Source organism: Neopelma chrysocephalum, unplaced genomic scaffold (assembly GCF_003984885.1).
Source record: "Neopelma chrysocephalum unplaced genomic scaffold, ASM398488v2 Primary Assembly neopelma1_139, whole genome shotgun sequence".
Classification (NCBI taxonomy): Eukaryota; Metazoa; Chordata; class Aves; order Passeriformes; family Pipridae; genus Neopelma; species Neopelma chrysocephalum.
In genome coordinates, this window is record NW_020897801.1 from 786,937 (window position 1) to 810,268 (window position 23,332).

General features: G+C 40.7%; 1 protein-coding gene across 3 annotated transcripts in view; it reads left to right on the forward strand.

Moving 5' to 3' along the window:
• The window catches only part of PTPRO (protein tyrosine phosphatase, receptor type O), a 155,171-nt gene that overhangs the window by 102,008 nt on the left and 29,831 nt on the right, over positions 1-23,332 (forward strand). For all 3 annotated transcript variants that reach the window (XM_027699730.1, XM_027699731.1, XM_027699732.1), the window contains exons 7-12: positions 2,676-2,875; positions 5,211-5,331; positions 7,210-7,403; positions 11,125-11,236; positions 17,001-17,152; positions 20,885-21,005. In XM_027699730.1, the coding sequence (XP_027555531.1) occupies positions 2,676-2,875; positions 5,211-5,331; positions 7,210-7,403; positions 11,125-11,236; positions 17,001-17,152; positions 20,885-21,005 (900 nt within the window). The remainder of the gene's footprint in view (positions 1-2,675; positions 2,876-5,210; positions 5,332-7,209; positions 7,404-11,124; positions 11,237-17,000; positions 17,153-20,884; positions 21,006-23,332) is intronic.

Below are 23,332 nucleotides of genomic sequence, written 5' to 3' on the forward strand. Positions count from 1 at the left end.
TAACTGTAATGTAGAGTTTGACCACTGTGGCACCTTTGGCATCTGCTGAGGGATCAGAAGAGTTTGGTCTTCTGTAATTCCCTGTGCCAGTGAAGGAAATATAATGCAAATATGTTATATATTTTATCCTATCCAGATAGGGCTTCATCATGTCATCTTGGCAGACCTAAGAACTGAAAGCAGGTGATGTGATGGAGTCACTGCCTGGGGTTCAGAAGTGGCCCACTGAAAAAAAGTAGCCCTTTTGCATCTTTCAAAATCAGCATTTAATTCCAAGAAATAACTGGTGGTTATAGAGAGTCTTGGAAATATTTAACTTCCCTACTCTTGGATTATGCTGTATGTACTGGGTTAGGGATGAAGGGCAGCTCAGGCTGAGAGTGTGGGAATTGCACAATTAAACACTGAACTCTGAAATTGCATGGTCTCTGAGAGAACACGGAGCAAATTACAGTAGGTGAAGTAGTTCAGCCTGCTAAATTTAAAGGAGTAAAAGTAATTTATTATTTCCCTGTAGAATCCCAGAGTTTCTTAACTGGAGATTTAGTAATAGGCAAAGTAATAATACACTACTGTGTAAACTAATACCATGACTGACAATTAGATCAGCAAGTGAGACAGGTGTTGGTGAATTCAGATCATTATCCTTCTGATGGCTGTGGTCACCTTTGTACCTTTTTCTACAAAAGGAAAGAGATATACTCTATAGAATGCCCATATAATGATAAAGGGGAATACTTGCAGCACTACACAGTTTTACTTGTGGGAAGACAGTGTCTCCCCAAATCATGGATGCTGCAACAAGACACAGTGGCTAAAACTGACAGAAAAATTCATATTAAAAGGAAATGCACTCAAGCACTTAAGTACATTACGAATAAAGGTTGTGTCTTTAGTAGCTCGTAACATTTACAAATACTAACTATTTAGACTTAAACTTATAATAATGCTTAACTGCACCAAACAATTCCACTATCTCCAGTATTTTTTTAACAACTTTATAGTTGAAAGAAACAGTAACTGAAAAACAAAGAAAAAAGAGAAAACAGCACACGAGAGAAAGTGACTCTGATGTTATAATTTCACTGTTTTCTGGCTTTCTTATGAGTAGTTATTAGACAGCTTCATTGTATGAAAAGCATTAAAGTATGCATATAGGTAGCACTGCTATTACTATCAAACATTATTCCATTTTACAAGATGTGACTTATTTTGGTCAAGCAATATGCATTTCAGGGTCCTCCATCAAGTGTACTCCCTGTGGACAGAGACCTGAGAGAAATGAGGACATACTAATCCACAGTGTAGGGGTGTGGATGGCAAAACAAAGGATGAACTTGAATCTCATTGGGTATAAGTATTAAGACATTACAGGAATCTAACAATATTTCAATTTTACATATAACACATTTGGGGTTTGGGGTTTTGTCTGTTGGTTTTGCAGGCTTTTAAAACCAGATGAAGATTCTTGATAGTTTTCTTATTTATTCTATTAAATGCAAGATCCTTAGTATTTTAGATAGATTTTTTTATGTATTTCTGGTAGAATGCCAAATCAGAGATGTGTACAAGTACTCTTACATTGACATTGCTTTTCTGTTTCTTTTTATAAGTTTGAGAAAGTAGGCCTTTTTTGTGGGGACTACAACTCTGGGTCATGATATGTAGTATCTCTGTTCCCTTAATGCCAATGCTGAAACAGTTTCTGAATAGTAAGAACTACTTGTACATCCACTGGCTCCAGGGACTAATCTAATGATCAAATTCCTCTTTTTTTACCTGCATGGGTGTGGGTCTGCTGCCTGAATAAATTTTGCCCATAGCTTCAGTCTTATCTTATCCTTGTAGCATTCAGTCAGTGAATCATCCTGTCAAAGTACTGGCTTGTATTACACAAAGCTTTTGTTGTACCCAGATAGCAGTATGGATTGTCAAATCTTATGGGCTGATCTCACACCACCTTCTTGCTCTGACATTTGTTTTATTTTATCAATAAATGCAAATTGCCATTAGAATTGCACGGAGGAAGGAATGTCAAGGAGAGAGCTGTCACAGGCATCACTTAAAAGTGACAAGAAAAACTCAGTATTTTCATGAAAATCTGAAATTTTGACCAAGTTTAGCTGAAGTTATTTTCCAAACTGTTATTTTATCTATAAAGCTGCGTTGTCTAGCAAGTGCTTCAAAAAGTCTGATGGAGAATGAGATTCTTCGCTGTGGTGACCTCTGTGAATTTGATTTTCACGCTTCAAGGCTTAATAGTATGCTTGGAGGGTATGTTAGTATGTGGAGAGGCGAAAAATTTTGTGTGCTTATCCTTTAATATTGGTCAATGATCTGTACATTATTGGCTATCACTGCTTTTAAACATTCCCTTGAAGCAAATCTGATATTGCTGGGTGGTTTCTGGTAAGCGATAGAGAATACTGCAGTCTGAATTTCTAGACAGTCACATTTCTTTTGTCATCTGCTCTGCTACAGGTAAAATAACTCAAGCCACAGACTGTTTCCCAGGGGCTTCCACTTTGACTGCCTGAGGGCTGTGGAGATGGACAACTGTGAGTCCAGCCTCCCTCACTAGCAATAAATAATTCCATGAAGGAAGGGTGTTTTAACGTATGTGCCTCAAATGGATAGAGTGTCTTGCTCACATATGCTTTTGGGACATGTCCCAGGTCCCACAGGTGAATGGATAGAGGAGCTCACTGAAAAGCCCCAGCATGTGACCGTGACAGTGCTCAGCTCCACTACTGCCCTGACATCCTGGACGGCATCACACGAGAGCGGCGGCAACAACACCATTGTGTCTGTGCTCTCCCTGACCTGTCAGAAGCAAAAGGAAAGTCAAAGGCTTGAAAAACACTACTGCACTCAGGTAAGGAGCAGAAGCTGGAGCCTTTTCAAATCCAGGAAAAAGTTTTCCCACAGTCCTGCTGTTTGGAATCATCGTGCCCCAGGGCTCTGTCAGGCTCAGGGCTGCAGAGGACAGGAAAGCACAGCATTTAGGAATAGAAGTGTGCAATACACCACAGTATTGTTAAAACAGGGTTTCTGTTGTACTGACTGTGACCAATCCTTTCTTCAAGCCTGTGAGTTATGGTGTACCCTTTGAGACATTTTTGTGGCAGTAGGCAAAATGGTGCCATACCATGAGGACACTTGGGCAGGTACTGTAATCCATTTGTATTAAGTGGAGTGCTCACATGCATCATTATAATCGAATTAGCATAATCTGTTTCTTAGCTATCCTATATTTGAATACAGAGCCTGACTCTAAACTTTCTGGAAGTTGAGAGATGATCAGAAGTCAGCTTTTCTTTTCATCCATAGGAAAAGATGTCAACACTGGGAAGTAAATAGCAATTCAGACCACCTGTGATTTGGATGGACCACAGTTCTTTATTGCTGCTGTGTGGGACATGTTTATAATCATCAAGAATCCTGAACCCCAAAACATGCCAGTTTTCTGTTACTTGAAAGCCTTAGTGGGGGCAACCCCACATCAGATTCCATGTCTATGATGGGTCAGTGGCAGGTGGCTTCAGTGAGAGAGAGGTTTCAGCCCACGTCTCAGTAACCTTACCGAGATGTTGATAAGGCCATTTTCTGAGCAGTGCTATGATTTCCATCTGGCTCCCTAAATATGTGTGATGGAGGAGTCTGCAAAGGACTGCAGTGCTGCCCTGCTGCACCCTCTGCTCACCCATGAGAATGGAAGGAGGCTGCTAGCACTCCCCATAAATCTTCATCTCCTTCAAATTTCTGATTAGTGCTGCAAGTGAATTAATATGAGAATCTGTCCTTTAAAAATGTCTTTTAAAATGAATATCAAAAATTTTGAGTTTTATTTCAAGAATGGCTGTGAACATAAATGTTTGGAAGTGTCTTTTCATGACAATTTGAGAATTGTTTTTCAGAATCAGCTTGTAATCTCAGGTTCTTTATTAAAAGTGCAGTCAATTTAAATGGGAAGCAAAACAATATGGTAGGTGATTATAAACCACAGGTCACAAGTATATACATTTATGATTTAAATAATTACTACAGGATTCATGTACAAACTCAAAAATAAGTACCTAACCTGTGAATAAACAAGATATCTGTAAAAGTAAATGTGTGTTTATTGCCAGTAGGTAGAAAGGTCTAACTACAGGTACTTGATTCTTTCTGCCATTACAAATTTTTTTTATCAAATTCTACCAGTTCTTATACATATATACCTGCTTCTTATAGCTGCTGGTTTGATTTCTTCTTGATGAGCTGAAAAGGGGCAAAATACAGTGCAAAGTTCTATCCATTCTAACATGGTGCATGATTTAAAAGTGATTTAGCTTTCCAAAGCAGCTGGTAAAGTCAAATTCTGTTCCTCACTAAATCTGTGCTGGCACTGATACATTCATGTGCTTTGCAGTAAACCACCAGTGCAGAGGTGGCTGTGATACAGACTTTGGAAAGGTTGTGAAGAAAATATTAGGAGGAAATACCAGCCTGCAGCTCGAGAAGGAATGTGTGAAGGCTTTTTCTCAAAGCTGTTCTGTTCATTTGCTGTTAGTGGAGTCTTCAGGAGATAAGATTTTTTGTATTGTATCAGACCAGGAGTCACTTGGTCAGGCATTCTGCCATCAGCTCTGACTGAAACCTGGTGTGGCACAGCAGAAATGTTAATGGTGATGTTCAAACTTGTAAAGAAAAAACACAATGCCCCTTAGTCACATTTTTTAATACTGTGGAGGGGAGAATGACAGAGAATAATTCCTCTCTGATTTCACTGTGGAGTCACTTGCTACATGCATTCAGAAGACAGCTTTTCCCATAATGCTGCCTTCAGCTCACATAGCTGCATTGGATGATGGATGAAAAGCCTCAGGCTTTGATTGAAAACACATGGTCTAAATACTCCAACCTGAATAATATCACCTGAAAATTAATAACGTAGCCTGAAGTTTTAATAAACTTTGACAGCAGGAGAGAGTGGGTCTGTAGTGTGATAGCTGATCTTATGCAGCCAGGCAAGTGCGATTCTCTGAGTCAGATTATTTGTCAAGTCAGTCCTGACCACTTTCACAGTTTTGCCATTTTGGACTCAATGAACAGATTTTTTGCTGTCGATACCAGTGCCTTCTGTAACTGGAGTCATTCAAGTACAGTCTCAATATTCTTCTAATTAGCCAGGTAAATACTTCATATCTGATGTGTTCCCCTCCTATTAGGTGAATTCAAGCAGCAGCCTCATTGAAAATCTTGTTCCTGGTGCCCAGTACCAAGTTGTGGTCTACTTACGGAAAGGACCATTGGTTGGACCACCTTCTGACCCTGTTACATTTTCCATTGGTAATCCCTACACCTACTGTTTGAAAAGTATTTCTTTGAGTTTGTTTTTAAATAGATGCAATGTATTCATAAAGTCCTAGATCCCATGAGGAAGTAAAAAATTGTCATGTTGGTTATTTCAAGTCTAATGAACACTTACTGAGAATATTTTTCTTGTGTTGCCTAGTCCATTACTGAGGTTGTGAAAATACTCCTTCAGTGGAGGGAAGATATTTCACATTTAAATGTTATTACCAAACTTAAATAGAGAGAAGTTATGGCCAGGAATCATACAGAGAGTGCCCTGTGGAAAGAACTGCCTTCACCCTTGGACACTTGAATATATGTTTGTCTCTAGTGGTGCTCATTTTTGATGCAAAGAGAAAGAGATTCGGTGTACAGAGTTACTTTTGCAGACAAATGTTCAACCTGAGTCACCCAGCTTCTCCTTCTGACAGATAGTCTGCCCAGTGGGAGAGCAGGTGTATTTTTAAGTCTGCATCCTCTCTGTGATGTAGAGAAGAAAGTGAAACAGAAAAAGAAGTCAACCTTTTAACAGTTAAATCCTTATGTAAAAGCAAATATGTGGGCTAGTGAATATGATGAGGGCCTTTTCATTCTAGGCAATATCCTTATATATTTTCATAAATTGGGTCTGAATAAAAATTTCAAAATTATGGTATATTTCAGTAAAGTAAAAATATAGTAAGTAAACATATATTTAGTTATTATTGAAGTGTCTCTCTTTGGACAATTTTTATAAATGTTTTGATTTTCTTTCTCACTGTAGTTAAAAAATTCTATTTTTATTTGAGAAAGTAAAATCATGTATTCCCAAAGTAAATTCCTTCATTTTCTCCCCTTTTTTATGGACTCACTTCCATAAAAGTTTCTTACTAAACTCAAAATGGCAATCAGTTTCTAAACAGAACATCTCATAGGTTTATTATTATAAAGAAGATGTTTTTATGCACTAATACAACAGTTGTATGAGTTTTCATTTCATAAAAGGATATTGAATTTGATATTAAAATAATAGAACTGCAAAAAAAAAATTGTTCTGTGATGTTATCAGCGGTGGTTAATGATGAATGAAATTCAAATAAAATAAAATCCACTTTAAAAAGTGCTCAATTCTCCCCATGTTTAGCCTAAGGCTCACTTTCACTGTGTGAGTATTAGCACTTTAGAGAAAGCAAAGAAAAGGCATAGTAAATGATTTATAAAGGTAAAGGCAATCATGTGTTAACATGGGTTTAAGTAATCTGGGTGCTGGTCTCAGTTCTGACCCAGTGTGCAATAGCTGGGGCTCTGCAACCCTTGCAAATTATAGCAAAGTACTTATTTAAGTAGCCTCAGTTAAGTCATGAAGAATAATTGCTTTCCAGACCAGTATAGGTTGCAGAAGTTGACCCTTATGTGACATTTTTCAAATCACTTGACTCCTCTTTCTCAGTGTCACCATCTGTGAGGCAAGAATAGCAATACATGACAGAACCTTTAGGTTCCCCAGGGAAAGAGGGCTAGAGATAAAAAAAGTTCTTTCTTATGGTGTCATGGCTTTTGATGCTTTTGTTTTTGAGCATCTTGAAATGTCTCCTAAGCATCCTGATTTTCAAAGTAGAGTGGAACTCTCATTTATGAAAAAGCAAACCCTGTGCCTTACCTCAAGCTAAGCAGCCAACACCAAGTGGTCTGTAGACATTTCTGAAAAAGTGGTCTTAAACTGGAGAACAAATGCTTAAAAAATGGTATTCAACTGTGTCAAGGAAGCTCTTGAGAATTAAAGTAAGGAACAAACCAGAAATAGGAAGAACTTGATTAAGGAAAGGTATTGTTTTAAAATAAAGTGCAACTGATAACACATGCACGTTACTAATGATAATTTCTGGTTTATAGTGCCCACTGGAATAAAGGATCTGACACTTTACCCTTTGGGACCTACTGCTGTGGTGTTGAGCTGGAACAGACCTTTCCTTGGGGTGTTCAGGAAATACGTTGTAGAAATGTTTTACTTCAACCCATCAACAATGACCTCTGAGTGGACAACCTACTACGAAATAGCAGCAACCGTCTCCTTAACTGCCTCTGTGGTAAAGTGACCATTCCTCACTATTCCTTTTCCCTGCCTGTGTGGTCCTGGCACCTGGTGACACTTCTTTGCCCAGCCTTTTCCCCATGAATACGTTCATTTGCCTTTAAGCCTGGCACAATTTTTCCAAGCAAAGCAGAGAAAATGGCCCAAATGCTAGAGGCATTTTCTGTTCTGAAGTAAAGGAGTGCCAGCTGAACTGTGCTAAATTTCCAGCAGAGTGATGAGGCAGGAGATAAGCCTCTTTTTTTGTTGTTCAGCAAGTCCAGAGGCGGGTTCAGTTTGTGGGTCAGTTTGTCAGTCAAGGCTTTAAAAGTTCCATCATCTCGTTGGGGAGTGTCGTCTAAAGCCTTATCTACATAATTAATATTGATAATATGGATTTGGGGCTTGTGGGCTAGTCTTGCAGTGTGCCATCTGGAAGGCTTAGATGCAGAGATGTTTTTGTGAAAATAGCCTTCATGTTTCTGAAGCTAAAAAGACTTATGCCAGGGTTTTAACCAGTTGTACACTGGTCTTTCTAAGAACACCCATACGTATGTATTCACAGGCGTCTTTGCAGATATGAAGTGAAATTTTCTTTCTCTTTTCCATTATTTCCTAGAGAAGGTAAACAGATTTTAATCAGACTTTGCTGTAGTGCAAGACAGAAAGCAATTTTAGCTGAAATTAGTAGTTCAGAAAGTTATGAGTATGCAAAAAGGGTAGCAATAACTTTTGCTGATGGTGAGAGCCACAGTGATTTACTGTAATTGATTTGCATAATACCATTTGTGGAGTCATTTTGGCTACAGTGCCTTAACTGTAATTGGGTACGTGACAATAAATCTCAAGGGAAATTAAAAACAAAAATAACTTACCAAATGAGTAATTAATATCTTGTAATCATGACTCAGCACAAATAGATTAATAACTGAGTGATCTGGGTCATCTAAGAAGCAAAGCTATCATCCAGAGTTAATGTGGTTCATTAGGAAATGAGATGATGTTGCCCCTTACTGTTGCAAATCCTGCTCAAGGAAGCCTTTGTCTGGATTTCAGTCTGAAATTTGACAGTGCGTTACTGCAGCTGAAGTGAGCATTTCTTAAAGAATAATTTTAAAGAGTAAGCTTGAATTAGGATGTCATGGTTTGAGCAGGCCCAAAATCCAATTCTGATTCCTAGCCCCCCACCCACATCTCAACCCCATGTGAGATGGGTTTTCCAGACAAAAACACGAGACTCAATATGGGGGAAGGAATATATTACAAAGACTATACACATAAATAAAATCTATAATACATTGCATACAATCTTAACTCTATATCTATCTCTACCATGACAATAATATTTACAATGGGCCCAATCTCTTCTCCCTCCAAATAAAAGTCCAGGAGAGAAGAGGAAAAAAAGACCCCTTCCAGTCTCTCAGCAGCAGGCTCTCTCTAGGCAGCAGGCTTTCTTCTTCTCTTCCAGGCAGCAGAAGCAGTTGCTGGCTCTCTGCCAGCACACACGAGGGGGTCTCCAAGCCCCTCGGCCCTCCGTCTTCAAACGGGGGTCTTTCCGTGGACTACGTAACCCCAGACAAGGTCGTTCCACCACGGTCATATCACAAAGCACGGGGGTCTGCGTGACAGTCTGGTATCTTCAGGGGAAATCAAGCCCCTGTGCAGAGCTCCCATGCTCTGCCTCAAAGATGGCTGCCAGCTTCTCTGAAGCTGCAGCAAGGAGGGGGGGGGAAGCCCAAGGTCACCCCCTCTACACACATTCCTTTGGCCATCCTGGCTGAGCTCTCAGGAGGCCGGAGCTTCTTAGCTCCTCTCTGTAGTGCATACTGCATTTTAGGACTCCACTCAGTCCACCACCCCCTCCTCTTTCTCGGAGGGGTCTCTAGCGAGTTTGGGGGTTTTGGTTTGTCCAGTTCTTACCCTCCGAAACTCTCTTCCTGCCGCTGGCTCGGGTCTCTTGTCCTGCTTTCTGCTGCTGGCTCTTTTCGTTTCCTCAGACAACTCTGTGTCTGCTTCAGTTGCATACCGGCATCTGCTGCTTCTCTTGGTTCTTATCAGTTGGCTCTTTGCCACTGCTCTTCGGACACTGCTGTTCTGTTGCTGCTCCGTCGCTGCTCCCAGCGTCTCCCACTTCTGCTTACAGGGGAGAAAACTCCCCCAGCTCCTAGCCACAGGCACTCAGTCCAGCTAACACTGTTCCAAGTCCCTGCAGCCCCCCAACTGGGGGCTGGGGGGGGCAGAGGCCCCCAAGGGGCCGGAGCCCCTTCTCCTCGTGGCCTCTACAACATGGCCACCTCTTCTTCCCCCAACAAGTACTACTGCTTCTTTTCCGGTCCAGAGAGATATGTTTATATTTTGCAGGAGCACTGATTGGGTCAAACCCCAAGGGTCACCACCCCCTGGGGGTTACCACTTTCAGCTTCAGGGGGAAACCTGGTTCAAACCACTACAAGGAAAAGAATGTCTCCCTGTCCCTCTGTTATGGCATTTAACATACAAGTAGGTACTGGTGAATTTTTGTTTGGGTTCTCCTGTGGTGCTCCAGAACCCCACCATGTCCCAAAGGTTTCCCGATGATCTACTGACATCTGTGAGTGGTGTATTCTGGAGCAACAGTGAGAAGGCAGGGGAATCAAAATCCAACAACCTGAATCATCAAATATTATTTCCTGAAGTCCTAAGAGTTGGTGAGAACCTTCAGAACTGGATTTGTTTTTTCAATCTGTTTAGTTGCTTCATTAATTTTGTGCTCTGCAACTTATTTTAAAGTTGTCAAAGTGATGTTGGTATTTTAAATATTACACCAGGGGCATGTCAGAAGAAGTCCAAGCATCTTCAAGATTTTGGTGTCAATTTGGATACATTTCAAAAAAACATAAAGATAGATCACAAACCCTATATTTGCATTGTCTTCTAGTATCTGGAAAAAAAAAGGCCACTGCAAACAACAGAGATCTGTAAAAATAGCAATTATTTCCATTTTGTTGAAAATGTTCATTATTTCCAATTTGCTTTTATTTTGAATTTTAAGAATATCACGAGGCTTTTCATTTAAACATAAAAATTGAATATTTAAAGTGTTTTATGCTGTCAATGGAAGTACTTGAATTTAACCTAAATATTACATGTGATATTATAATATAATATATATTGCATTTTATACTTCATTTATATCTCATTTATATTTGCACATCTAATTTATATTTAATAAGTAATTTATGTTTCATTCATATTTCATTTATAATAAATGATAATGGAAAGTGAAAAACACTTTGAAAATGGAAAAAATACATCTTTTAAAGTGACAATATCTGAGTCAAAAACATCGTTTCTAATTTATTCTCAAAACTTATTTAATCAAAATAGAAAAGCCTGCATATTCCAGTTAAATATTTTACCTTCATTCACATCAGAATTTTGTGAAGGAAGATTGCTCTGCGGGTATTGTTCTTCCCTCCCTGGAAATCAATGAGAGGTTCCCATGGCACGTAGGACCTGGGACCAGGTGCATGAGGTGGATGAGCAGCAGAGCCATAACAACTGTGTTTGCTCTCCCTGCACAGATTTTTTAATAAATTGAAAGGCCAAATTTCGGGGATTTTGACTGAAGCAAGGTATGGAAGCTCGGTAAAATGAGTGTGGGCACTAGATTTATAAATGTTGTATTTCGTAAGTCACACCTCATGCTGGTGAATTTTCTCCTCATCTACTCTTTGTCTTTTGTCTCCTTACAGAGAATAGCCAACCTGCTGCCTGCTTGGTATTACAATTTCCGGGTCACCATGGTGACCTGGGGGGACCCAGAGCTGAGCTGCTGTGACAGTTCCACCATCAGCTTCATAACAGGTAAGCAGCCAGCTGGAAAAACTCTGGGAGTGCTCCTGGGAGCAGAAGCGCAGAGAGAGTCTGGCTTGGGTGTTGTGCTTCACCTACAGACAGTTGCAAGTTAGGATATTTATCTACCAAGTGGGTTTTGTTTTGGTTTGGGTTTGGGGTTTTTTTTTTTTTTTGTTTTATTATTTTATTTTTAAGGAGGGCTCTGAGGACTGCTTTAAATGAATATATATAAAATCTTCCTATGCCAAGCACAGTGCTTGGTTACTCTGTTCCAGTCCTCCAATCAGCTGAATGCATGGCTCCAGTGAGGGCCAGTGGTCCTGCTCATCTTTTACCACACTGTATGCTTGACACACAGAGAAGTTAATAGGTGAATAAGTAGACCTGAATTCTTAGGTTTCCTAATATTACAAAACACTTTTCCATATATTTGCTGTCAAGTCATTCATAATCTGGATTCTCAGCTACAGTTAATTGATATAACCACATGGATTGCCCTCTTCCAGTGGAGACCATCCATGTATTTAACACACTCTGGCATCTCTTGTTAGATTCTTTGGGTTTGAATCTTCAATATGTCCTACAGATCAGCCATTGAGGGACTGGCATAAAACAGGTCCTGTTAGCACCTTGCCACATGTTCCAAGCATCCAGGCTGGTTAGGTCAAAGTCAAAGTTTCCCATTGAACCATTTTGCTTTTATGTGCCACTGTTTAGTTCACTTTGCAGAAGTATAGGTGAGAAAAATCAGGCTATAATGTCCCAGCCACTCACTCCAAAGCAGATACTACCCTAGTCCCAGATTTTCTGTTTGTGAGAGGCCGAAAGAATGTACCTGAGGAAGTAACTGAATAAGAGCCATTTGCAATTATATTCAATACAGTGCCTGTGCCTGACAGAGCCACAACAGAAAAGTTACCAGCAGGTTAAGTCATAGCTCCACTGAAGCCAACAGAAACCTTCCCATGCTGGGATGTCTGATCCTAAGCTACACTGCAGACAAATTCTGGCACTTTTCCAGTGTATCAGAAACTTGTAACACTCACCATAGCCTCGTAAAGGGTCTCCAGGGATATTCATTGTCCTTTGGCATCAATCAACTTTTCTGTAGCACTGTAAGGAAGCAATTTTCCAGCTGGTTGGTTGCTGTATGAGGGAAGAAATGTCTTTTCCAACTGATTTGGGTACCAGGCTCAGCATTTTGGAGTGGAAATGTTCCAGTGGGACACTCACTTCAATATTGTGTCTCTGGAAACCTGCAGGAGAAATGAGGGAGATTAAGGTTCTTCTAAAATATAAGCCGTCATCAGTATCAGTCTGAATCTCTGTATGATGACAGTAAGGACTGCTACTGCTGTTAAATGAAAAATGGATCAACTTCTTAACTAGCAGATGTAGACAGAACCAGAAATGGATGAATCTCTTAATGTCATACATTTATGATTGACAAAGCCTCTCTTAAAAAAGGTCACCCGGTCCTTAGTGAAAATATCCAACTGGAAAGTTGTATTGATAGTTAATTCCTCTCATTATCAAAAGTTTACACCCTGTGTTTCTGATCTGAATTGTTCTAGTTTTAATATACAGTTCAAAATTCTTGTTGCACTTTTATCTTATTGATTGAAGAGACATAAAGCTTTTCTTTCTGCTCTCTATTCAGAATTTAGCTTCACTTTTTTTCTGTTAATAAATTGCTTCCATTGAACTCTTTGGGTGCTTTCTCTGTATTTTCTCATGTTACTTTTTTCCCTTACTCTGCCTTTCTAATTTTTACTATCTTTACTAAAGTACATAAAAACTGGAAGCATAATACCAGCCTGCTGAATACTCCCCTAGAGGCAAAATCAGCTCAGTATTCAAAGCTCTCCCATTTGTGTATCTAGATGATTGCATTTGCTGTAGCATGACACTGGAAATCTGTGTTGATTTACTTCTACTATGTGGCTTCTAACAGAATTTATCATTTGGGAAACGTTGTCTACATACCATTTTCCAAAAAGACTCAACTTTGCACCTGGCACTTTGAAACAAATTTTGTCTGAGCAGGCCCAGCGTGGGGGGCAATAATTTGAAGCACAGCACTGTCCAACTCCTCCACTCCTGCCAGTTGCCACATTACTTGAGTGGTTCATCAACACTGCTTTTTCAGAGTATTGATGGAAATGTTGAATAGCAATGAGCTAATAAAATCACACCGTGATTTTAAGTGAAGAGTCCTAACAAAGAAAGCTGATTTAGTTAAATTACAAGCGCTTATCAATAAATGGTCACCACACTCCTATCTTCTGATTGCCTTATTACTTGCAATCTCTTCAGCTTTGTCCAGGGGCTGCTGATGGGCTAACTTGTGAGAACGTGGCATACCAGTTTGTCATGTCTGCAGGTGTGAAATATTTGTTCCCCGTAGGTGCTGCCTTTTCACTCTTTCGAGTTATCGAGGGACTGCAGAGTTCTTTATCACCCTCAACCTTTTTCTTTCTAGAGAGGGAACAGATGGTTTTATGGAGTACTTGGTCTCGTTTTGCATCATTCCAAAAGCACTAGCTCCCCTGCACAGGTTGCCAGGAATTAAAACAAATAACAAACCACACCAAAAAGCCCTTAAATTTTAAAATACTGGAGTGGAGGTTTCATAGTCTTGACAGTACACCATCTGTCAGTTCTTCTATGTATAACTGGAGAGCTAACCTCTGCACCTGGAACATAAGCTTGAGTTTTAAAAACAAAGTAGAAGGATCATCTGGGAGTTTGGGAACGTGCCTTGCAGAAAGCTCAGAGCAGATAAACCATTTCCCTAAAGCAGGATCCCACTGCTTGTGTGGAGTCTCTAGTGAGGCTGGGGCTTTACTGAACTGCAGTACTTGAATGAAAAGGGTATTACAAGACACCAGATGATATATAGCTCTCTCCCACAACAACTAGTCAGATGTCCCCAGGAGCATCGAGGAGATTTGGGGGATCCAAGAGACTTGTCAGAAGCAGCATTTGTTCTCTCAGGCTCCTGCAGCAGCAGTTGAACACTGTTATTTTAACTCAGGGAGAGATTGTGTGCTGCCAGTGTTGCTGTGGTGACTAATGAGTTTAATGCCACCTGCTGTGGCATTAAACACAGCTGGATTTAAAGCAATCAAAAGTAAGGACTCTTTAGACCACCAGCATTTTCTTTTTACAATGGGAATGCTTTTATCTTTGGAGAAGCAAAAGGAGTGAGAAAGACAGACTCTTGGTGTTAGTGACTGTCACCACATCTGCTGCCTGTGGATGCTTTTAGCTGTCACTTTGGACCGGGTCAGCAGTGGGATATAATTTCCTACAGCCTCTCTGTGCCACTCAGCTCTCAGTGGCACATGGAGCCAGGGGAGTGGGTCACACAAGTCTTGGCCCTTGGTCTCATTTGACGTGTGCTGGACATTCATTGTAAGACACCTAAAACAAACATTTGTGTGAACATTAAGAGGGAAAGCATGTCATCAATAATAAGGTACAGGGGGAAATTACTATTAGTGTATAATATTCATGCCAGTCATGACCTTAAATTGTAAGGAATACATGATCTGTGAGAAGGGCTGGACTGGGAACTCTAGAAGTTAAAAGCAACATTGCTTTAAATAAATTAGGCTTTTTCCTCTCAACAGCATAAAAGGGCATCTTCATGATGAATTTGGGAGAATAATCTTACTAAACGTTTCTAAATGGCTCTAAATTGTCCGTGCATTGTATTTGCTGCCTTCCTCAGTGATTACTTCAGTAAATCGGTTCGCCAACGAATATGTCAGTGCCAAAGTCATAGGAGCCTTCGTGAAAGCAGCAGTGACATCTTGTGGCCCCTTCAGACAGACCCGAGCTCCGAGGCCGTCCTGGTCTCCTCTTGGCTGCTGGCACCCGCAGCTGTGCTGGCATCCAGGACCCTGGTGGTAGGGAGGCAGCTGCGTCTGACCTGCCTTTGCACAAACACACTGGACTCCACGGGGCACGTGCAGAGGAAGATCAATCAGTCCGTACCATTTTCCCTATGTTGCTGCCTGAGAATCTGCCAAGCATAGAGATTCATATGTCTCCCTGTTTTACCAGGTTATCCCACTGCTATCACTTTGAGAGAGTGTTGAGATCTTTACTCATCACTGACTTTCACTTTTGGGTTTCCACTCAGTGTTAACTTAGCTCCTCACTGGGACACCTAATTAGGCAATCAAGGTGTGCTGACCAACTGTGCTCTCTCTGCAGTTAGTGACGACACACCTCCAGGAGGTAATTCTCATCTTAAATATCTATTTTAGGAGGAGATGAGTTGTTCTGGAGCTGGCTGTCTTTCTTCTACCATCCCACATACGGGCAGCGCCAGTGACCAGGAGTGCCACAAACAGGGCAGGCAAAACAGGATGTGGCACAGCAGCTGGCATGGCAGCTTGTGCAGAAGGGCATGCAGGGAGAGTGCTGAAGCCCTGCCAACTCAACCAGGGAGCAGTGGTGTCCACCTGCCAGAAAGCCACAGACTCCCTAAGCTCTGCACCCACCGTGGCCGATGCAGCTGCCCAGGCAGAGCTCCAGTGGGAATATGTGGTGCCCCAGGTGCCAGCTGCAGGGAGTGCCCTGCTTTTAGGCCAGCACCAAGAGCAGAAGTGAGCAACCCCATGGGAGGTGTGCTCAAGTAGGGAACTCCTCTGCTCAGGGACAGAACTCCATGAGAAGGATTCTGTAAGCTGCTGGCAGAAATCTCTCAGTTGCCAGCCCTTGTTCTTCAGAGGGACTTCAACTTACCAGATGTCTGCTGGAAATACAGCAAAGCAAAGTGTGTGGGGTGTAAAACTTCCTGACACAGATGGTGAGACCCAACTAGGGGAGGTGGTCAAGTCACAACCCCTGTAGGTATTTGAAAGACATGTGGGTGTGTTGCTTAGGGACATGGTTTAGTGATGGACATGGCAGTGCTGGGTTAATGACTGGACTCAATCTTAAAGGTCTTTTCCATCCTAAATGATTCTATGGTTCTCGGGCTGCACAGGGAGCCAAGGACTTGCTGGCAGCTCCAGCACAAAACAAGCCATCAAACAGCCTGTGGTGGGGCCATCTGAGCTGTGCAGCACAGAGGACAGGACTGGGCAGGAGCTGAGTGTGGGGAGGAAGAGGATGGAGAAGAGCTGTTTCACCTTATACCTAATAATGCAGGTACCACGTGCCTGTAGGTTGGACACTTGGTCCTTAGGTGGCTGTCAGCTGTGACTGCCCTCTGTGGTGGTGGGACTTTCACCTTGGGAACAAAGGTGGTCATAACTTTCATGCAAAAAGTTGTTCTTTGTAAAACTGCAGGGTTTGGGCTTTTCCTCCTAGAAAGATGTGAGCTCAGTGAAAAGACAGTATTTTTTCCTGTGGAAAAACTATCACAATTATTCAATGTACCAATTCATTATTTCTTTTCAGTGCAATAACACAATGAAACAACATGTGAGGCTTTTAGCTTAATTTTGAATTCCAATTATAAATGTTGACTCAAAAAATTATTTGTATCAGCCAGTAGCTTTGTGATTTTTTTTTTAAACCAAAAGATTGCAAAAAGAAGTGTATTTTTGTTCTGATTATCTCCCAGGTTCAATGACAGCTTTCTTATCTTTCAGCTAAAGCTCAGATGCAGTAGCTTTTACTAATACTTTTCTGCTAACTTTGTGATATTCTCTTCACAACAGTATCCTTTGAAGAGGGATCCAGAGTTTATTACTAGATTTGGTAATCAACTGTGTTAGACCCTGTCTATAACAAACATGCCTTCTTCCTTCAGCACCAGTGGCACCGGAGATTACCTCCACAGAATATTACAACCACCTTTTGTATGTCACGTGGACCTATGGAGGAGATGGTACTGACCTTTCTCATTCCAGGATGCTGCATTGGATGGTCATTGCAGAAGGAAAGAAAAAAATCAAGAAGAGTGTAAGTATGAGTGGGGACTGTGTTGCTCGTTTCTCTGGGCTTTTTTTATTCCTTTTTTTGGGGGGAAGGAGGTGATGCTTTCTTGCTTGGTTTAGTTTGGCTTGCTTTCCTGAATTGATAACTTTGTATTACAAAGTTGCAGCAAGTTTAAAGTTTCACAATATTAGCATGCACTTCCAAACACTCAAGATCTCAAAATAGCCAGTGAACAAAACGTTTCTATGGTAATCCAGTAATTTAGATAATTTTAAAAATAGCTTATAAACTTCTGAGCTGCAGACAGTAAAACAGTATTTTTTTATTGAACAGATGCACTCTTTTCAATTTTTAGGTATTAATAATCAGAGTACATTACAGGCTGAGCTTTTTTAGTTCATTCAAGCCAGGTGCTATCACTTTCCATTTTCTAACTTTATTAAAAAAATCCCTATAAATTATGTAGTTTTCATTTTATGTTTGAATACAAGTTTCACTCACTGATGGGATGAGGATTTCACACAGAATGTGTGCACTTCTTAGAAAACTTTGCTAGATATTTAGATGTGTTCTTGGTACATTCTCTTGAACATTTTGAAAATTCACTTAGAAAAAGAAATCTGGCGGCACCAATTATGGATTAAAGTCATGGTGCTGCAAGGTAGTGAGATGCAGGTTTAAGCTAAAGTAAAAGAGCAGCCCCTGGACATACAGTGAGAAGTGTTTGCAGTAGTGGTGGACCACTGCAGAGCAGGAATGTGTACAGCCAGCAGTGGAGCTTCATACAGCTTGTGGCCTGTGACTGTCTTCTACACCATTACTGACCTTTCAATAGTTGTCAGGAAGAAAGTGTTCGGTCTTTTTCAAGGGAAAGGTGTCTAGTCTTTTTCAAGGGAAAGTTTTCCCTTCTACTGAAGACTTAGCAGGTGCTGAATTGAAAGTGTATTTTCAGCAGAAGTGCAAATTCATCAACAATTTTTGGGGGGTTTATATGCAGTAACCTGCATAGCTTTCATTGGATTCCTTATGGCTGCAAGAGTGTACCCATCTGGAGCTTGTTCCAGCATGAATCTACTTACGTGATTAGAATTGATGATGTTTCTGACTAGCAGGAACTTTCACTATTTAAATCTTTGTTCCAAACAAGGGAGAAAACTCTATATTTTATTTTTTTCCTACAAATAAAATATTCTAATAATTGAATTATAAAAAATGTGTGCAATGATATCCCTCTCTTCCTTCTAAAAGTCATGATCTTGGTAAGGTTATTATTCTTCCAGTAAAAATCTAATTTCTCTGCCATTCATAGAATCATAGAATCAGACAAGTTGGAAAGGACCTCTGAGATCATCAAGTCCAACCCTTGGTCCACTACCACCATGGTTACCAGACCATGGCACTAAGTGCCACATCCAGTCTCATCCTAAAACCTTCCAGGGACAGAGAATCCCTGGGCAGCCATTCCAATGCCTGATTACCCTCTCTGTAAAGAATTTCCTCCTAATGTCCAACTTAAACCTCCCCTGGCAGAGTTTAAGACCGTGCCCTCTTGTCCTACTGCTGGTTGCCTGGGAGAAGAGACCAACCCCCACCTGGCTACAACCTCCTGTCAGGGAGCTGTAGAGAGTGATGAGGTCTCCTCTGAGCCTCCTCTTCTCCAGGCTGAACACCCCAGTTCCCTCAGCCTCTCTTCATAGGACTTGTGCTCAAGTCCCTTCAGCAGCCTTATTGCTCTTCTCTGGACCTGCTCCAGCACCTCAATATCCTTCCTGGACTGAGGGGTTCAGACCTGTGCTGACTGAGTCTGATCCCTTGTCCATCCTGTAGGTGCTGTGTGATTACACTTAGGATGATCTGCTCCATATCTGTCAGCCTGACCTCAGCCAGGCACTGAGGTCAGGCTGACGAGCCTGGAGTTTCCTGGGTCCTCCTTCCAGACCTTTTTGTGGATGGATGTGGCATTTGCCAACTACCAATCATCTGGGACCTCCCCAGTGAGCCAGGACTGTTGGTAGATGATGGAGAGCGGCTTGATGAGCTCTTCCACCAGCTCTCTCATCACCCTTGGGTGGATCCCATCTGATCCCACAGACTTGTGAGGATCCAAGTGGCTCAGCAGTCGCTGTTTCCTCCTGGATTATGAGGGGGCTATTCAGCTTCTTATCTCTGTCTGCAAGCTCCAGAAGCCAGCTGTCATCAGGACAACCTGTCTTACTGTTGAAAACTGAGGCAAAGAAGGTGTTAAATCCCTCACCCTTTTCTTCATCTTTGATAACTATGTTCCCACCCATGTCCAATAAAGAATGGAGGTTTTCCTTACCCCTCCTTTTGCTATGTATCTGTAGAAAGATTTTTTGTTATCCTTAACAGAAGTGGCAAGATTGAGTTCAAATTGTGCCTCCTTTGAATATGAAAATTGTATATTAAATGAATATAAAATAAACATTCAATATGAAATCAAATTAAAAAATAAAATAAAATATGTAATTTTACCCTAAACAAAAGATTAAAAATAGAGGGTATGTACAATACAGTATACCCACAGATAAAATAAAAGCTTTAGGGGTGTCTTTAGAAATGTTTGTCTTTATATTCTTTTCAAGACAAGGGAACCCAGAGAGTATTCTTTAGGAAAATCCTGCAACAACCTATTTATAACTAACTTTTATGGTCCTGCTCATACGAGTAAATATGGGTACACACTTGCAGGCATAAGCGTGTACCTGTTCTCCTAAACTGTTAGTCACTATATTGCAATCTCATAATATGATTTACTGAGATTATTAAGATTGTTATTAAGGTGGTTTTTCTTATGGGATTATTGAAATAAATAGGAAACACTGTCAGACAATGCTGATTTTTTCTTCCTGCTACTTGTGTATTTCCCAAGTCTCCATAGGAGTTAGTCTCCATAGGAGTAACCGGATTTTAGAGAAATGATGAAAATTTTGTGCAGAGCCCTATTAGTCTTTATTCAGAACTGTCAGTTTCTCTTACAACTGAAAATTTAATCTTGAAAATTAAGTGACTATGAAAACCAGCATAAGATTCCTGAACATGCCCTTTGTAGATAGCATACAAGTGCTCCAAAAACAGTCTGTTTTGAGTTCTGCGTCCTTCTCCATGACCCTGGAGAAATGAGAAGGCTACCACTATAATAACAGGAAGAAGTTATTCACAATCTTTTGAAGCTCAGCTCAGTTTTGGGTCATATCTGATTTCAAACTTGCAGATGAATGAAGTCAGACCCTGAGATCTATTGTCAAGTCAACAGGTCTCCTGGCAGGTGTTAGACTTGCCAAGGTGGATTTAATTTTCAGGTTTGTAGGATATATAAAGGCTTTGCCTACATGTCGCTTGTGTGCTCTTCTTAGAGGTATCTGACCTGATTTAAACTCCTCTAGAATTGCAAGGGACCCAAGTCCATGGCTTGTTTAGCATTTTAGCATTTTGCACAACTTGAAAAATCTAGATGCAAGAGTCCTCTCAGTGTGTGAGGGAGATTTTCTTTCTCCATAAATTTTCATATGGAAAGTGCAGCCTAAGATTGTCTTGTTTTTGCATTGTGCTATTCTGCCAAGCTTTAATGCTTTCATACTTTGTATCAATGGTTCATGTAGCAAGCCTGGATTATGCAGGAGACATCTGCTGTGATGCACAGAACTTCCTTTGTAATATATTGAGTAACCAGATTAATTTACAAGGAAGGTGTATGGTTTGCATCATGTTTAAGTTGGTGTGTGTCTAATTATGTAGGTAACACGCAATGTGATGACTGCAGTGTTGAGCTTGCCTCCGGGGGACATTTACAACCTTTCAGTGATTGCCTGTACTGAAAGAGGCAGCAATACTTCCCTGCCCCAGCTTGTGAAACTGGGTAAGAAAAGTTTGTTTGTAAATTATAAACTCACCCCTTCTCTCGTTTGACTGTAAAAGTAACTCTGTCAGCAGATGCAGCACCTTCCTTATTTCAGAATTATGTACCTGTGACCCCATTTCTTTTGCAAAGGTGCAATTTTCACCTCACCTTCCTGTGAATATTGTTTCATTCCTGCATGTGAAGCTACTCTTCTAAAATAGTTTTGCTCAAGAGGAGTAAGAGTGTCAGAATTTGACTGTAAATGAAAGTAGGAGAGTGGAAATCACTTAGTGCCTCTCTGAGACAACAACTCAACTTCATAGTTGCTTCCCTAAGGTCTTGAACACATGTAGGTTTTGAGAATGGCAACTCAGGCTTCACATATTGATTTTTCAATAAAAAGCAGAACCTTCCTTGTTTCTGAGAAGCCTATTTCTGGGTCTGCACTCCTGGCAGATGCCACCTGCTCTGCTTTCCTGTCTCCCCTCCTCTCTCTCTGGACATCTGCATAGTCTTCAAACAACAAAAGTATACCCTTAAATACACATCAATGACAGTGCTCTTGAGAAAAACAGTCAGATTTGTGGTTGTGGAATCCACCTTCATTATAAGTGAAATATATGTAATGTACTCAAAGAAACAAAAGATGACTTGAGAACTTGATCCTTAAGGGAGGACTTTAAAATACAACTTTCTGCCTAACATCTTCCTTTACCTGGGAGGAAGACTGGACACTGCACCATTGTACCTTAAGAAATTTTACTTCTCTTTTGAATGTACTTAGAATTGTTGAGTCTTAGGTACCTAAAATTGTGAAATTTCCAAGTGTGCCAGGCTGCTCTAACAGGCATTAACTCCACTGTGAAGGTGAGTAAAGAAAAGTTTGTGATTTCAAACTGGATTATCTTCCCCACCTGAATAATAAACATTTTGTGAGTCACAGTGAAAGAAGTGAGTTTAAAGTACTCTATAATTTCTGACTGGATTAGAGGTCTTGAAGCAACCATTGTCCTTTTATGTTTTTCAAAACTCTTAGTCAAATCGCTTAAACGGTGCTGGGCTAAGCAGTGCAGAGACAACAATCTGAAGTTCTTCCAGGTCTTTTGACCGAAGGCAATATTTGAAAGATGTAGACAAATTCTATTAATCTTTTCTTCCCTATGCAAGCCCTGTCCACTGTTTTCCCCATGCCTCGTTTCTGTGTGCAGTTATGTGTGTGTTTGTCCCTGCGGGTGGGTGGGTGTGTGAGGGTGAGTATACTCCCCTAGATCCAAAGATTCTAGGGGGGTGTTTCAAAGTACCAGCTAGCTTTATCTTTCAGACAGATCCACGAGTGTTATTCATGTTGTACACCCTGCAGCATAATTGTATCCTCCTGTTCTTTCCTTATGGAAAGGCACTTATTGAACTGAGGCGGGTATTTCTCCTTTCATTTACAACAACGAAAAGGTGGAATGAATTCTGTTTTGATAAATCCCTTTGAGACTTCTGGGTGTGGGTTTTTTGTTGGGTTGAGTTTTGGTTTCTTTTTTCCCTTTATGATGTCTGAACTTTGAATAGACAGTAGTAAGGGTGTTTTACCAGAGGTTTTCCTTCTCTCTGTTTCTCAGAGGAGCAATGGGAATTGTAATTAGCAGTAGTGGAAACTGAGTCTAAGTGATAGACGACTTGGCACTTGGCAGTCATTTAAGCGTTCCTGCCAAATGCTCTTCCCTCCATGATGTTTGCTTCATCCTGGCAACTTTCCACTTGCAGAAAAATCAAGCCATTTGCTGGAGGCAAAAGGAGGATTTGCTTGGGATGATGCCCAAACGCAAACCTCATATTTTAATTGAGGCCATTTTTTTTACCTGGAGTGAGGGATGGAATGTGTCTCTGAATCCAAGAGCAGATATATGGGTGTAATTATGGGAGAGGGATGCTTTCCTTTGTAGTGCTGGGATAATATATACCCTGCAATCCCTGTGACACACGTGAATGCGCTTCAGTCCCTGCCCAACTCTCTCCATAATGCCAATGTAATTTTGGCAGCCTCCAACACAGATCTGATTGTTTCAGGATCAGATACATCTCCAAAATGTCTATAACTACTTGAACAAGTCCTTTGTGCCCTTTCGTGTGGTGGATCTTACACATCGCATCCAGGTTCCTGTGACAGCATCTCACAGAATGAGATTAACAAATTATTTGTGAAGGGAAAGAATAAAACCAAACCGTTCTTGTGCATCACTCATTTTATGCAGTGTGTCAAAATCCTGGAATCAGTTCAATTATTGAGAATGACAGCTTTAATTAAACATCCATAGATGAGGAAATCTGAAAACTGTGGAGAACAGTTCAGAAAT